Source organism: Podarcis muralis, chromosome 5, assembly GCF_964188315.1.
Source record: "Podarcis muralis chromosome 5, rPodMur119.hap1.1, whole genome shotgun sequence".
Taxonomy (NCBI): domain Eukaryota; kingdom Metazoa; phylum Chordata; class Lepidosauria; order Squamata; family Lacertidae; genus Podarcis; species Podarcis muralis.
Window position 1 is genome coordinate 40,945,235 of NC_135659.1, and position 17,167 is coordinate 40,962,401.

Sequence of the window (17,167 nt, forward strand, 5' to 3'; positions counted from 1 at the left end):
ACTATAAGTGATCTTACGTCTGCACCTTTTTACACAGTATTCAACCAAAGGTATAGTTTTTTCTTTTAAAAATGTGTAGAATTACAGACTTTCTGATGCAGCTATTTCAGTGACAAATTATTGTCTTTCCAGTTGCATTTAAAGACTTTTCAGAAACAACCCTTAAGAACCATGGCACTCCTTATCAGGGGACCATATTTTCTCATGGTCCAATTCCCCAGCTCAGCCAATGAGGCTTACTCCCAGGTAAATGGGGTCAGGACTGCAGCCTCAGTCACCTCTCTCAGCTTTTCACCTCCCATCCTCCAGGAACAGTTCCAATGAATCCACAGGAGCAAACCATCATCCCTTTCAATTATGTACCAGCCCAAAAAAGAAATAAAAGGAAGCCCTGAAATGCTTCCCACGGAGCCATTAGTAAGGCCTGGGCTTGCCTTATTAATTTAGCTTTAAATGTTGCCATTGTGCTTTCTCGTCTTTTCAGTGCCAATTCAGATAATGCTTAGGAATCCACACATCAGCCTGACTAACCAAACAGTTACCATTAGGCTCTGCAGATGCTGTGCTGGCCTTTACAGATGCATGCACAGATCTCACTGAGCTCTGCTACAAAAGTGCGAAAACGGGTGAGCAATAAAGTAAACAACTGCCGAGTTCCAGGCTTTTGTTTATTCAGATTCACGCATCGACCTCCAGTTTCATTCAACAAAATGCAAACTATTGCAAAAGAGAGAGAGAGAGAGGATGGGGTTGAGGGGAGACACTCTGATGGTTCCTGGCAAAGCTCTTAGAGAGGGCGAGAGAGCCAAACAGACGGAATAGGACGAGGCGGGAAAAGTCGAAGGAACCCTGAACAGCAGCGACTCCGAAGTGGAGAGACCCCTCCAGGCAGACACGGTCCTCCAGCCTCAGATTTTGTTTTCAGCGCCTGCTGTTGGAAAATGTGACCTGCTTCTGAGCATGTACAGAGTATCTCCACACACACACGGTCACTGAGTAAGCACAACCATCCCAAACATATCTGGTATTGGGCAGAGGAGACTCTCAGCGAACTGGGGGCCCCGGAACCTCTTGTTTTGCAAGTTAAGCATGGGGCAACGCCCACCCAATTCGGCTCCCGAGGAAAACAACTGCAGGCATTCGGAGTTAGCAAGGCACAACGTCAGCAACCGCGGAGGTACTTTGAACGAAGGAGCATCGTAGGAAGGGGGAGTATGTGCGTATTAAACGACTTATAGGTTCATTTTTGCAGTGACACATACCAGGACTCAAACCCTAAACGTCACGTTTTCGCATTGGGAGAAACTGCTTTCTGCACATGGTCCAGAGGCAACACTCCTGGCCCGGACAGGCTCTTATGCTCTAACACTCCGGGAGAGGCTGAATCCTTGCTCCCATAAACCCCAAGTTCTCAGAATCCGACCATCCATCACCCTCACCCACAGAGCAGACTTATTTGGAGGTGCGCCCCACGAAAACCCCTTCCCCGTGCGAGCGCGCGTGGGTTCGCACCCTAATGCCGCTGTGAATTTCGTGTTCCAGGGGGATCCCCTGATCATCTGCACTGGATCCCGGCGGGATTGGCGGATCCAGCGCCTTACAGACTTACGGGAATTTCTCCTGCAACCCGCAGCTTGGACAAACCGCCCCCTAACTCCAAGCAACAACTTGGAGGGACAGAGAGAAAGGAGCCAGGAGGTCAGGCATTCGTAGCGCCGCCGAGGCAAAGGCAGAGGAGGAGAAGCAAGAAAGGAGGAGAAGGGAAGGGAGGGAAGGAGGAAATCCCCAACCGGCGCATCCTCCAGCGCCGCCGAGAAAGAGGCGACGCCTGGGCGGCCGGGGCCCTGGCTTCTTCTTACCTTGGGCTGCGGGCTCCGCCAGGCTCCGCGTGTGCAGCAGCCAGAAGAGCAGCTGGAGCAGGAAAGGGCTCCTCTCCCAGCCGCGCGGCCGGAGGTGCCGCTGCATCCCTGAGCCGGCTCTCCTCGCCTGCCCTCGCGCCCTCCACCATCCACGGGATCCTGAGCCGAGGTGCTGCTGCTGCTGCTGCTGCTGCTGGGACGTCGCTTGGGCTGCCCCGTCCCCGCTTCCCTGCCCTTCGCGGGGTTCTGCGCTGTGGAGCCGGCTGCCTCGAGGTGGCTGCCGCTCCCAGCGCGCTCTCTCGCTGCTCTCAGCCTCCTCCGCTTGTCACTTCCCCAAAGCGGCGCTCCAGGCCGACCCATCCCAGGCCGAGGCAGCCCCGTTGGCTGGAGGCGGCCGGAGAGGCAGCCCTTGTGCTCGGCTCACCAGCGGCCCCTGCTGGGTTAGCGCGGGAAAGCGGCGCGGGAAGTCCCTCGTCCCCCTGTCTGTGTGGAGAAGGCCCAGCCAGGCGCTGAAATACTTGGGAGTTTTAAGTTGTAAAGCACGCACGCGTTCAAAATTAGTTTTAAGGCCGCACAGAAGGAAATAAAAATAATAAAAAAGGACAGCTCTCTAGTCGTGGTTTATGGGAAAGGTTGAGGCAACTGAGGGAAGGTCCTGCTATTAGGCAGAGGGAGGCAATGGACAGAGTAGGTGAGGGGTAAGAACAGAGCTGGGTGCTCACAGCCTGCCCTGCGCCCCCTAAGCTAACCTGCTGCTCTGGGGATCTGTGGGGGATGCTGTTCCCTCACCAAGCTGCCAGTCTGCTTGGCTTCTGTATGAGTAATGGGGGGGGTGTGAGGGGGGGATGTTGCGCCATATTGCCCTTTTGCCTCAGGCAGCAAAATGGCTTGAGCCAACCAGGAAAATAAATGAAAGTAATCTAACAGAAGACTGCACTTACCTAAAGTGGGTTTGTGGTTTTACCGGCCGAAGCAAGAGAAAAGTAGTCCGCTCCTGCTGAGGGGCATGGTGTTAAGTTTTGTTAGGAAGGCAGAATGAGGTACAGTATAATATGTGTATGGATAGCGTCATGGTCGCTCGATGGCACTGGGCTTTATTTGACTCTGGGTGGAGCCAGGACTTTCCAGTTTCCGCTTTGTTCTTGTTGGAGAGGAACAATAAAGTTCTTGTTTAGGTTCTTGGCTGGTATAGCTTCTAAGTGTTCCCTGTCAGTAAGCTACTTTGAGCATGCCAATATGCCTACCAAACATTTTAGGCTGTGTTAATTGATTTAAGCTGCAATCCTATCCATCCTTTGCAGCTCTGCTCCTCTCATTTTAGGAGTATGACATATTTTGGGGCCTCCTCAAATTATAAGGTGACCCAGGGGCCCTATTCATTTTTAGTCTCATTCACATTCTGCCTCAGGATAATACACATGGATGGAAAAGAAATAGAACTATAAGCCGTTTCCTATTGGAAGTCTGTAAGGTAAGGAACCTTAGGCCTGGGGAGCAAATGCAGAAAGAGTTCTAGCATTCAGGCCATACCTCTCACTGGTCTTGTTTCATTCACACTCTCTTTGAATGTCTTTATGGGTCTAATATAACTCTGATAATGCCTCTTGCTTGCTTGGATGAAAGACAAGAAAGAAGTGTGTGTTTGTGTAGAAACTAGTCTACAAAAGTAAAATTCACATTAATTGCTCTGCCTACTTCCCTCTGGCCCTGCCCACCACCAGAATATGGCCCCCAGAAGGTTGTCTAAAATGAAATGCTGTTGTCAAACAGGAAAAGATCTCCAACTTTGGTTTAGGCGTTATGCCTTGCTACAAATGGAGGCAACCTATTGCTCCACAGGGGGGGAAAGAACCTTTAGCAGGGACCTAGTGGGTGGCAACACAGGAGAAAACCCAATCCATTTCATTATGGCTCCGTATCTAGTATATAGCCCACATTCTCAAGATGCTGCAGCTAAATCTGAGCTAGAATACTGTCTATTTATTGACACATCATTTTAAATAGATACAAGAGGATCAGGTTTACTCACCCATATCAGGATGCAAATTGAAGTAGAGGAACTTATTAGTACAGGAAAACATGTTTGAAATTGCTGACCGAAAACATTTCCGGTACTGGATGAGTTGCTTACCTAAGAAGCAGCAGCAGGGGACTGAACCCCTGAGCCAAGTCTGTCACCTTTAGAGACAATTTTCCACTGCTGCATCATGGGGAAGAAAAAGGACCAGATTTATGAAGGATATGTGTCTGGAATTTCCTAGATAAAGCCAGGATTTGGCCATCAGAAACAGTGTTTGGGCAAAATTGCTTAAATGTACGGGAAAATATGGATGTATGGCAACCCATGCCAAAAGTGTAGATTTTGTTGAATTTCCTTTACAGTAGCTCAAAATCTTCTTCTTTTTGAGATTTTGCCCCCCAAAAATCTCAACAACTTTTGTTTCCAGATTCTCACTTTATGAAATATGGCAACCCTAATATACATCCTTTTTTTTGGAAGGTACTATTTTAACACTTTGCTAATTGCCGCCTAGGGGTCCTTTGGTAGGAAAAGTGAGATACACAACTATTCTCATTACAGTGGTACTTTGAGTTACAAACGCCCCAGGTTACAAACGCTTCAGATTACAAACTCCGCTAACCTGGAAGAGTTACCTCGAGTTGAGAACTTTGCCCTAGGGTGAGAATGGAAATCGTGTGCCAGTGGCACAGCGGCAGCAAGAGGCCCCATTAGCGAAAGCACGCCTCTAGTTAAGAACAGTTTCAGGTTAAGAATGAACCTCCGGAACAAATTAAGTTCCTAACTATATTATTATTTCACTCCTCCTTATTTAGGAGTGTGCTCTTAGTGCTTCTTTTTAATTCTATTCTCTCTTAGCATGGCCTGCCCAAGACCTTTTGGCACCTGAGGCAAACTGCAAAATGGCGCCTCCCTCCCCACCAGGGAAGAACAGGTGAGTGAATATCTACATCAGGTACAAGAAGGGAATAAAGATCTGCATTGGGATCTGCTGCCCCTGTGCATCCTGCTGCCTGAGGTGGTTACCTCACCTTGCCTCATGGGTGGGCCGGCCCTGTCTCTTAGTCATGAAGGATGGGGGGGGGTGGATTGTGGAAATATATGCTATTAATTGGTTTAGCACAGAAAGTTGACTGGTGCCTTGATGACAACTCTGTTGGAAAGTACTGCAAAAGTGTAATGCAAAACTGATCGATAGATTAAATGCACCAGATATATTTTGTTTGAGAGGCGGAACAAAATAATTTACAGTAATAAAACATAAAAACATTATTTTTAGCTCCCCATCTGCCAAGCTGCCCACAATTAGCAAATGCAATATACTTCCTGGCCTACAGAATGTTCTTCAGAGCACATCAATGAAAGCTGAAACACATGCTTGGGGAATACATCTGCTCTTAATCTGCAGCATTCTGAAGTCAACACAAATATTTTTGCTATTTTCCCCTTAACTCTCAACAATCAGAAAGCCTGTGGCATGCTACAGCGGAAGAGCTGAAAACCGAATGAGACTGCAATTCGATATACACTTACCTTGGAGGAAGGGCCTTTGAATTCAGTGTGTCTTATGGGAAGACAAGCCCACAGAAGTAGTGTAAACCTGAGAAGTAGGAGAAAATAACAAAACAAGACCCAGTTTAAAAAATAATGATAATTAAAGTATCAGATATCCATATAACTCTGAAATGATATAGAATAAGCAAGACTGTGGCCCCACCTGCACTATACATTTAAAGCAGTATCCGAACACTTTAAATCGGAGCTTTCCATACCATGTGTCATGACACGTTAGTGTGTTAGCTGCAGTGTGTAGGTGTGTCGTGTGAACGCTCCCTGGGTTCGTCGCAGGACTGGAAAGGGGTTTGTTTAACATCTGGTTTGCTAGTAAAACTGAATTACTGTGTCGCAGAATGATTCATGTCTAAAAAGTATGTCACCAGCATGAAAAGTTTGGAAGGCTCTGCTAGTCATGACTTCCCTAAGGGATCCTGAAAACTGTAGTTAGTTAAGAGCAGTGGCGTAGCGTGGGTTGTCAGCACCCAGGGCAAGGCAAGTAATTTGCACCCCCTAACCCGTGGATTTGTGCCCCCTAACCCGTGGATTTGCGCCCCCTAACCTGTGGATTTGCCCTAACCCCAGATGTTGCGCCCGGTGCGGCCGGCCCCCCCTGCACCCCCCATGCTACGCCACTGGTTAAGAGTGCTGAGTGTTTGTAGGAGACCCCTGTTAATCTTACAGAGCTACAGTTCCCAGAGTCCCCTAGAAAGGAGGGGTTGGTGATTAAACTACTCTGAGAATTGTAGCTCTGTCAGACAGTCTCCTAACAATTTTTTGCACATTTCACAAACTACAGTTCCTCCTTCCTGGGGCTCTTTGGTGGACGCCATGACTGTTTTAAATCATATGATATTGCTTTAAATGTATCAAAAAGATGGGGTCTCAGACAAAGGCAGACCATAGTATAGCGGTTAGATTTCTCATACATAATTTACTGGAATTCACTGAGACCTCATAAAACTATCAGAGGAAAAACTATGTAGGAAAAGCCTTCGAACTGTGTATTCCAACATTCTTTTCTGAAACAACAAACGGTTTTGCAGTTGATCTCCTTAATTAATTCCAGTAAGAAAAATTATGCATGACAGACTACTTTTTAATTTTTTTAAAAAAACACGATGATAATAATAAGAATACTATCTGGGAATAATTTGTAAAGTGAATGTAACTATGTGGAAGCAAATGTTGCAATGTGAGAAATTGGCTTCCCATAGATGACAACATTGCACATTTGTTGGTCACATGGGCTTACAACCGCATTGCAAGAATGTCTGTATATTCCTTCCAAAATATGCCTCCCGCTTCATACTTTACAATTATACTAATAAATAGTGTAATTTATGGACATTTCCCCCAAAACATTTAGTACAGTGGTGTCCAAACTTTTTCCAAAGAGGGCCAGATTTGATAAAGTGAAGAGCCGTGAGGGCCGACCAAAGGGCCAACCAAAGTTGTTGACCTTTTTTTACCCCAAAGTTGTTGAGCTTTGGACATGCCTGATTTAGTAGAAAGATTCTGCATTCTTTGTCAAACATGCTTCTGGAACTGGAAGGAAAGGGAGAATAACCATGGAGGCAATGTACAGCAAGAAACAGTGCAACTGCCAAATGTTTAAGGCTGTGCACACACCATGTTCAAAACAAAAAATAGAATTAAAAACACTTTTCACTACTCTCTGTGCTATGAAACTTTAATAAAACACTACCATGTGGTGTACTGCTGCTCCTAACTCCTACAAATAAAAACAATGTTGTAACGCTTTAAGCATCCCATTTCGCCAAGCATGGCTATCACACGAGCACCAGTGAGATACAAGGAGCATTGCACCCTTTCCACACATACTCCATTACCATTTCTGGAACGCTCAGCACTCTGAAAGTAATGCTGTAAAAGAGATCACCATAATTCCTGCAAAACGGTGACTGGCTCAAGGCCATTGAATGAGCTACCCCCTCTTAAAAAGTAAGGCTAGCTACAACATTCACACACATATATTCTGGCCCTTGAGTCCAGCCCAAAATATTTATTCTGTAAGTTAAGATAATAATTACATCATTGTTCTATAGCTGGGTGAGACATGGGATACCATTCTTTCAAAAGCGGATTGGGGGTGAAATTATTTCTATATTCATTATTGCCCCTTGGATGAGAAATGTTATTTCTGTTTATTGGCAGTGGAAACATGAGGTTTTCAGTTACAGTTGCAATCCAGAGATATCTGAGCTGATAACTTTTTACTTTTTTTTAATAAAAGGGTTTAAGTTATCACAAAGTCTTGCTATTTGATTTCTACAAGACTTGGAGGTTTTGCTCCCCGCTGTGTTTGAAGCCCTCAGGTACTGCTCTGTTTTGCAGCAGAAACGTCAGAGAGAATATATTCAGTCAGCCGCTGTAGACTGAATTTCATTTTGCTCTCCGAATGAATAAAGGCAAAAAGTGCAACGTCCGCTGGGTCATACACTCTGAAATGTGAGAGCCATCAACTTCTTAATTGAAGTTTATAAGAATGAAAAGGAAAAGCCTCTTCTAAAGAGTTGGGGGTGGTGGTGGCATCAAGCGGAAACAATGGAAGAAGTGTATAATCTTGAGGGCTTGGGATCTTAGAAACTGATGTGACCATTTGAAATAATGTTGGCTTTGCTGTGGTGAGATACAGTCAGTCATCTGGTGAGCAGCACTCAAGATTTATAAACAAGGAACAGAAATAAGGGATTGGGGGGGAAGCAGACTCTTTTTAATCCTCCACCCTCTCCTATTAATCCCTTTCCTGTTATTGTTCTCTGGAGTATAAAAGGAGGGACATTTTTTTAAAAATCCGTTCAGATGTACACTGACACCCTTCTCATTTGGAGACCCTCAAACTACGCAGAATTAGTAGTTTATTCTCAGGTGATAATAAGCCAAATGTGAGGCTAGAAACATGTAAAGGTTAAATGTTGCAATGGGGGTCATTAAATGGGGGGAGGGAGCATTATATAATGCTTCTTTAAACAGACTGAGAAATTCCCTCCCAACTTCCAGCACATGCATCGCTTACCTTTCCATTTGAGAAACAGTTGCATGATTTTATGTTTCTTTTCACGTTTCTTTCACTTTATACAGTATGTGACAAAGTGGCTTTCCAAAACTTTTGACTGTTCTTTAAATACACCTTATCTGTTGTCTATTTGCAGTTTTTCTCCAAAAACACACACCCTCCCTTTGTTTTCTGAGGTCGCAGTTTGCTTCAAAGGGGGATTCTAAAAAATAGAAAACTTTCCCCCTTAATCTGTTTTACTGCATACTCTTATGTATTATTCTGGGCTGGATGGTTCTGCGATATTCAATCCTCTCCCATATTTTGTTGTTTTCAAGTTGATGGTTGCGTTAAAAGGGCACAGGGGGCAATTTACACCGGAGTTAAAATGAATGGTGTGTGTGTGTGTGTGTGTGAGTGAGTGAGAGAATGAATGAATGAATGAATGAAACACCACATGCCTGCACTCTTAAAGTATTCTTTGCTCCAGTATTGAACAGCAGGGGCACAAGGAGCAACCCAACCCCTGGAATTGCATGCTCTTCCCCCACCATCTCTTGGGGCTCCCAAAACCACACCCCTCACTAGCTCAGCTTTACACCTGTCTTAAGCACCTTTTGTTTTGCTGGAATGGGCCCCTGAACTGTAATACTGTACTCTTGTTTGCCTGGATTGGGAGGTTTGTGTGCGAATGCAGCAACCTCTGACTTGTGTGGCTGGAACATAGCCTACTGTACAAAGGTCAGAATCTCATGCATTACTCTGCCTCCTTTTGCCTCTGGCCCTGCAGACATTATCATGCAACCCCCTATATATTATCTATGGGGGAATGGGCCCTGTGCTGGAAAAGACTCTCCTCTAAATCATCTTCTAAATTTTGATTAACATTTATTAAACTGCAACCTTCATTAGGGTGGAGAAGTGGTAACAACATTCCAATAAACATATATTTTGAGATAAAACTAGCATATAGAAAAGAGTGCATTTTAATCCCCCCCTTTTTTTGTATATTTTATTTTGAAAGGAAATGCATGAAGACCACCACCCTAATGTTAACTTCAAATGTTATCCAACATAACAATTACACCCAAGCTACTAGCTGGTTTAGGCGAACAGTGACAGTCAACTTGGTTAGATTGTTTATCCAGGAGATTTCAAAATAGAACAGAGCAAAGAAAGTCATTTGGGATAATTAAAATGTGTCCAAAGAAGTCTTCCTTGCAGAATTGGAAAGCAGCATTTAAGTTCCATAAATCAGTTAGATTAAACAAGTGAGGTTGCTATTTTATAAGATTCCAGCCTTTAGAATAGCAGCTGTTAGGCACTTTTGAAATGTGTCAGTAAAATTTAAGGACAAATGTTAAAGGTTTCTTACCAGTTGGGAGCAGCAAAAAATGTTTACAGTTTTTCCAAATGTTTGACTATTTCAATTACATCAGCACAATTCAGAAAAAAAGCTTTTGCCTTCTACTACAGAGCAGAATTAAAAGCTCAGGGTTGTTTAGAATCATGTTCTTTCATTTTGTGCCATGGATTTTAATAGCTGAGAGTCAGAAAACTGCTATTATAAAACTTTCTTTGAGGCATTATAATTACAGAGCAACTTAATGCTTGCAGCTTCACAGCATGTGGAGGGGTGTGTGTGTAAATTTGTAGCCACTGTCTCCTGATTTGCTTTCAGAGCAGAAATTGTATGTATTAAATATTTGCAAACTTTAGATATGAAGAATTTTCAACAAACTTTTCATTATGGTGTTGCTGGGGGGGGGGGATTCACCTTCCTTTGTTGGACCTTCACACACTAGATAGCCGTTCTCCCCACCACCTAATACACAGACCAGTGTTCAGAAAAGCCAAATAATTAAAACCTGCAAACAGCATTATTCAGCAGTGTGATCCTTTGCATATTTACTCAGAAGTAACTCCCATTAAGTTCAATGGGACCTACTCCCTAGTAAGTGGCTTACTACTCCTTAGTAAGCCTTAGTAAACATACAGTGTTGTTGTTTGTCCAAGAGCCTTTCCATTTATATTTCAAAGCCTATCTCCTTGTTTCATCTGCTACCCGGTACCCAAGTACACACAGCAAAAGGGTAGCTCAGCTTCTCCTCAGGCTGATGCATTATCTCTGATAAACAGCCATGCACACAATCTTCTAATTTCCCAGAGACCTGCTCATCATTTGCGCTTACTCAATATGGAGTGCTAAAGTCAGTGATGAGTTTTTGCAGTTCAGCACAAATTAATTCAATTGCTGAAATAAAATAAAAAAAATCAAAGAAGCCTGTTTTGTCGAATATGCAGTTATCTGAAGTACTGAATTCAGACTAAGCCCAATATTCAACTACTGTCAGAGTAAGTTTTCAAACCAGCCTTAATCCAATTAACAGGGTAGAGCCAGAATCCTCTTGCAGATACAAATGGCTTTAGCACAAATTCATGCCACATGGGTTTCAACCGTAGTCTAGTTTATCTAGTCTTCTCCTCCAAAGATTGATGAAGGGCAGGACAGATAAGTCAAAATTCTGTAGGTGCTTCTGATCTCTTTTGTGGGGTTCCAGAAAACATACAAATTGCATCCTGGGATCCTATATTTAGATTTATGGGCAGGAGAAAATGACTTCAGTTATCACCGCAAAATTAACAGATGTTCTAAACTACCACTAATGGAACATCAAGGCATGTTGCTCCATCAGACGACTGCTATATCTGAACACTCTCTAAAAATCAGATTAATAAAGGGTTTAGTTAAGCATCGCCTCGTCTGATGGTGGAATCTACTAACATCGCAGAATTTTTAAATTTATTTTGGGACCATATATTGATTAACTGCTTTGTTAAGGATGAGAGCAAATGTGTTGCCTACACAGATGGATTTCCACAAATTAAGTCTTGTGGTCGTTCAGCTTTTTTGCCGCACCAGTCAGATATATTAGGTGAAGTTGCAAAAGGGGGGTGGGGAGGAAGACAAACACAAACTCCCAAACATCTGGATCTAATTGGATTCTGGTAGGATGTGCAATAGCCAGTAAGGAAAGGAAAGTGTGGGAGGGATTGCTCAACTGCTCTTTTGCATAAGGAAATTAGGCCTTTGTGAAAATATTTATTGCTATCTCAAATCCAAACTGGGACTAAGTGTTGCATAAAACTAAAGATGCAGAACTCTCTGCCATTCACTCATCACAAAAAACTAACTTCTAGCACAATGCATCTAGAGGCTGGGGCAGATGCAACCGGCCATTGGAATTAGCTTTCTCACAGCAGCTGCCCTTTCCCTTCACACCCCTCACTTGCACCATATAAGATTGCTCTACACATTAGTTGCACTTAACATGCATCAAAATCAATGGGACTTAAGTGGTGGCCAACTTTTCATGGTGATTTCACTTAGATCTTACTGCAACTAACCAACCCAAATAATCACATGATACACTTTCAGGTTTTTTGTGTGGGGAAATATCCTAATATGGGCTGTTCGATTTGTTTTCTTCATTTTCAGTCTGCGCAAATATGCATTGCAATTTGCCACAACCCTCTCCTGACTGACTGTCCAAACTTTCTAAAATCAGATCGGTACTGTAGCTGCACAACCGTTTCCATTCAGGAAACAGTCAATAGAGAAGCTATGCATTCTTTCCCCACTATTTTAAATGGCCAAGATACTTTCCCCCTACCCTGTGCTTCCATTTCCATAGCTGAAAATGGTACTGTAGGGCTCTTTGGTGCATGTTTCCCAGCTCTGAGTAGGCATCCCACTCTGTCTGATTTATGTATTAACACTGTGTGCTACCAGTATAGTAGATCTGGTAGGCTGAGACCACTGGTGACATAGTCATATGCTGCATATGTGACAGCTCTAGCACAATGCGCTGCTAGGGGGCAGTGATGATGCAGCATTGCCTCCGGGGTATGGCCCAAGGCATACCCTGTGAGACCCAAGGCATACTCAGGCAAATCTGGGATGGGATAACTAGAGATGAGACCTAGGAACCACATGCATAGCTCATTGTGTTTCATGATGAAAGAAAGGTGGGACATAAATGTAAGGAAATGTAAATGTATTTGATTTAAATAGCACTTGAGCAAAACACTGCCTCTGCAAGAACTTGGTCATTTAGTGTGGCACCACTGACACTTTGGAACTCCCTGCCTATTGAAATCAGACCGTATTCACTGTATTCTTTTTGTTGCCTGATGAAGACATTCATATTTAAACAAACCTACCGAGATGTTTAGAAAGTTTATATGTGTTTTGATCTGCTTTAGTCTATTCTATTGCAGTTTTTAACTTTCTGTATGTTTTAGATTATGGTTGTAAAAAATCTTTAGCGATAATTTTATTGTTTTATCTTCTTTGTAAACCACTTTGAGGTTTCTTTTTTTTTCTACAATTGAGCTATATAGCAATTTTAGGAAACAAACACACACTAAGCTGCTGCTTTTGTCAAGGCATGTCAAAGGTTTTGTCATAGTGACTAAAACAGAGACAGAAGAAACTTCCTAAGCCAACTAAGGGTGTTTGCAAAAAGTCAACAAGTTTGATCTGTGTCAGCATGATGGGAATTGCTACGTTTTGTGAAATAATTTAAAATAAGCATGCAACGTGTGTCCAATGCAAAGGCTATGTGCAGCTTGAAAAGCATTCAGCTATTACTGACCCATTTCTGCCTATAGCAATCTTTCTTGCCCCATTCAGGCATCCAGACCGATTGACCTGAATTGCAATAGTCAGTGGAAGCACAAATGACAAATTGTTTTACTGTGCTCTCCCTCCCCCTTTGTTGTGTCAGGAAAGAAGTGAACATGTGGGCTATGTTAACTTTTGCCTCACAGTGCTACAAGGGGAACTGGAAAGTGGTGTGTGTGTGTGTGTACCCTTAGCAACAAAATAACCAGCAGCACTAATTGCAGTGCATATTTGCGCAGACTGAAAATGAAGAAAACAAATCAAACAGCCCATATTAGGACATTTTCCCACAAAAAAACTGAAAGTGTATTGTGTGATTATTTGGGTTGGTTAGTTGCAGTAAGATCTAAGTGAAATCACCATGAAAAGTTGGCCACCACTTAAGTCCCATTGATTTTGATGCATGTTAAGTGCAACTAATGTGCAGAGCAATCTTATTCATGCTAGCTCAAAAGAAAGGCCCAGTGTGTTGCTCCCAGATGTGTGCATGGAATTGTGGACTTAATCTGGATCTAACTCCAATGTGTTCATATGTGACCATTGTTGATGCAGTATGGTGGCATGCAAAAGGGAGCTACTTTAAAATTCAAATGTACATTCCAGCTTATGTAGGTTATCAACATGGGGGTGCAAATAGCACAGAGATTGATGGATGGATTATATTTCTATGCCACTTTTCATTCAAATGAATCCCAAATAGGTTTAAACAACAACAACATGATAGAACATAATACAACATCACATAAATCACATAGAATAATTAATAAATCATCCCTGAAACACTTATGATCTATAAAACACTATTAACAAAGCAGCAACTAACAAAATAAGGTAAACATCACACTTAAAGCAAAAGTCATATTCTATGCTTAATAAATCACTACAGCATTTATAATCTATACAACAATATTAACGTCTAGCAACCAAAATCTAAACTAAGCAGCATTAAGTTCATACTCACAGCCTCCACACCATCATGACTCATCATCTTCTACTTTTTTCAGCTCATTAAAATACACATCCACATAATGCCTATGGCAGCAACTCTCTTCTGAAGGTTCTTCAGGCTGGAGGTGGTGCATCAGAGGTGAAAAAAAACACCCACTGATGGCAAACAGAGCATCTCTCTCATCAGTTCTTTCTCTGGAAACAGGTCCCTTATGAAGGCACCTAGGGCTGGAGGGTGGGGCAAGGCAGGTGGGGAAAGCAATGACTTGCTGGCCAAGGTGAACACAGTGGGCAGGATTCACCTAACAAACTCCATCACAGCTTCCCCCATTCTCCCACTGCACCTCTTCCATTGGCTCGAGGGAAGGGGGGGCGGTGTCAGGAGAATCCCTAGAAAAGCATGTGGGGAGAGGGGGATAATTCCATCTGGCAAGCTGATATGCTTGCGCAGACATAATGTTAAATTCCACCCATAGTATTGAAAGTAGACTCAAAGCAGAATACTTCTGTATCCCCCAGACCCTGCATGTGTAGCGTGCGGGATTATTTTGGGAGATTTGACGTGCTTGTTTAATGGGACAGTTCTTTGCTCGTCGCCTTCACTAACCCCAAATCCTTCTTCACCACCACTTCCACTATGCGCCTCGCTGTTTGCACTGCTGACTTAATGATGTGTCGGTCGAAGAGATACCTGCCTTTTGCAAGGATGTATCCCATTTCTGATGTGAACTAAAGAAGGGAGCCAACAAGGGAGAGTGTCTCACTTTTTCAAAAATCAGAACTGATTGCATTTTCTTTTTTTAAAAAAGGAGGGTACCTGAATTTTACTTTGTTATAGAATACAGTGGTACCTCGGGTTAAGTACTTAATTCATTCCAGAGGTCCGTTCTTAACCTGAAACTGCTCTTAACCTGAAGCACCACTTTAGCTAATGGGGCCTCCCTCTGCTGCTGCACTGCCGGAGCATGATTTCTGTTCTCATCCTGAAGCAAAGTTCTTAACCCGAGGTACTATTTCTGGGTTAGCGGAGTTTGTAACCTGAAGCGTCTGTAACCTGAAGCGTATGTAACCCGAGGTACCACTGTATTATAATTTCTAATCGTTTTGCATGTTGCTTCGTATCAGGATGAGCCCTTTGTGACAGGAGATAAGTACAGAGAACAAAGCACTGAATTCAACAGTGAAATGAGTACATGCTGTCCTTCTGTTCTTCCGTACAATCTTCTACTGTTCAGCTGCTCAGAGGATAATGGCAAAACAATGCCAACTGCATATCCACAACAACTGGGGAACAGCTGTAACCACAAGGAAACTCAGGAGCACCTGGGCCTCATACGTGCTAGCTTAACATCTTGCTGGCTGGGACTAGCAACTCATACATTTACAGGCAGGTTTGGTTTTGTCCTTTGCCTAAAATTAGACACACAGACGCACCTAAGGTAGGTTCAGTTGACAAGCATCTGGCTGCTTTAGATCCCACTGTATGGAAGGTTATTTTAGCCCTCTCTAGAAGTGCATTTTGACATCAGCCATGCTTTTAACAGTGACATTTTCAATTAAACGTCTCAACACATGAAAACTGAGGTCTACACTAGATACTATAGGCAGAGGCGTGTAACATTATCAGGACAACAATTTCAAATATTGAAATGTGGCTTCCAGAGGGAACAACAGAGATCACAGAAGTGGCAGGGGAGGGGTTACATAATATTTCCCCACCTGCAACTCCCCCCACCCCCCGTGGATTTCTCTCTGCAGAATACCGAGTATGTGTTGTTATTTGGAAATCTATAAAGATCAGGAGAACCGCTTTTGTGTCCAATTTGGGATTCTGCAGGGGGAAGCTTGGTGAGTATGATCTGAAACAGGAAATAGTGGGGGGGGGGGGGAGGGTTAAGTTCCCTGTTCTCCCCTGATGCATCTCTCATCGTGATCAGAGAGTCTTGAACTTAGAAGTTGCTTACCACATACAGGGAGATTTTGGGCTCTTTACTCCCAGCACTGAGCTTCTTAAAGTCTGTCTATGCACATTAGTTTAGAGCAGGGTTGGTCCAAGACATTTTAGCACTTGAACTGCAAAATGGTTCCCCCTCTCCCCCACCAGGGAAGAAGGGGTCAGTGAAGATCTACATTGGGAATAAGAAGGGGAAGAAAGATCTACATACAGATCTGCTGCCCTTGTGCATCCTGAGGTGGCTGCCTCACCTGGCCTCATGGGTGGGCCAAACCTGGTTTAGAGGGTTGATGGCTGTATTTCAGAGTGGTCAGTGATCATTGTACAGTCATACCTTGCATCCCAAATGCCTTGCAAGCCGAAGGTTTTGGCTCCCAAACACTGCAAACCCAGAAGTGACTGTTCCAATTTCGTGAACTATTTTTGGAAGCCGAATGTCCGACAGGGCGGTGAGAGCCAGTGTAGTGTAGCGGTTAGAGTGGTGGACTCATAATCTGGTGAACCAGGTTCGCTTCCCTGCTCCTCCACATGCAGCTGCTGGGTGACCTTGGGCTAGTCACACTTCTCTGAAGTCTCTCAGCCCCACTCACCTCACAGAGTGTTTGTTGTGGGGGAGGAAGGGAAAGGAGAATGTTAGCCGCTTTGAGACTCCTTCGGGTAGTGATAAAGCGGGATATCAAATCCAAACTCTTCTTCTTCTTCTTCTCTTCTTCCACGGCTTCCAGTTGACTGCAGGAGCTTCCTGCAGCCAATCAGAAGCCGCACTTTGGTTTCCAAACGTTTCAGAAGTTGAACGGACTTCCGGAATGGACTCTGTTTGACTTCCAAGGTACGACTGTACTTACAATCACATTGTATGTCCTGCCATGGTCACAAGAAGAACTGGTTCTGGAAGTTTTTGCAGCACTTTAAATAAGTACTTTGAAAAAACTGCAATCTAGCACCATAACCAGTATTGCAGCAGTGCTGATAATGGCTTTCAAGAATACTCATGATAAGGAGTCCCCTTTCTTCAAGGTCCAGAGCACCTTTGGAACTATTTTTAGCTTTGCATAAGAGAAAACGGGTGCATATTTACAAATTTGCTAAAGGAGCCCTTACAAAAGAAAACAAAAGTGCAATTTCC

The 17,167-nt window shown here is 43.6% G+C and overlaps 1 protein-coding gene across 2 annotated transcripts in view; it reads right to left on the minus strand.

Annotated features, from left to right (window-relative positions):
• The window catches only part of ROR1 (receptor tyrosine kinase like orphan receptor 1), a 152,716-nt gene extending 149,868 nt beyond the window's left edge, over positions 1-2,848 (minus strand). Inside the window, exon 1 of one of the 2 annotated variants that reach the window (XM_077928640.1) lies at positions 2,801-2,848. Coding sequence is in view for 1 of the 2 variants with exons in the window: in XM_028733196.2 (XP_028589029.2) it covers positions 1,860-1,965 (106 nt within the window). In the remaining variant the exon portion in view is untranslated. Of the gene's footprint in view, positions 1-1,859; positions 2,233-2,800 lie in introns of those variants that run through there. The other variant, XM_028733196.2, reaches the window with a different exon arrangement.
• Between the last annotated feature and the right edge of the window lie 14,319 nt (positions 2,849-17,167).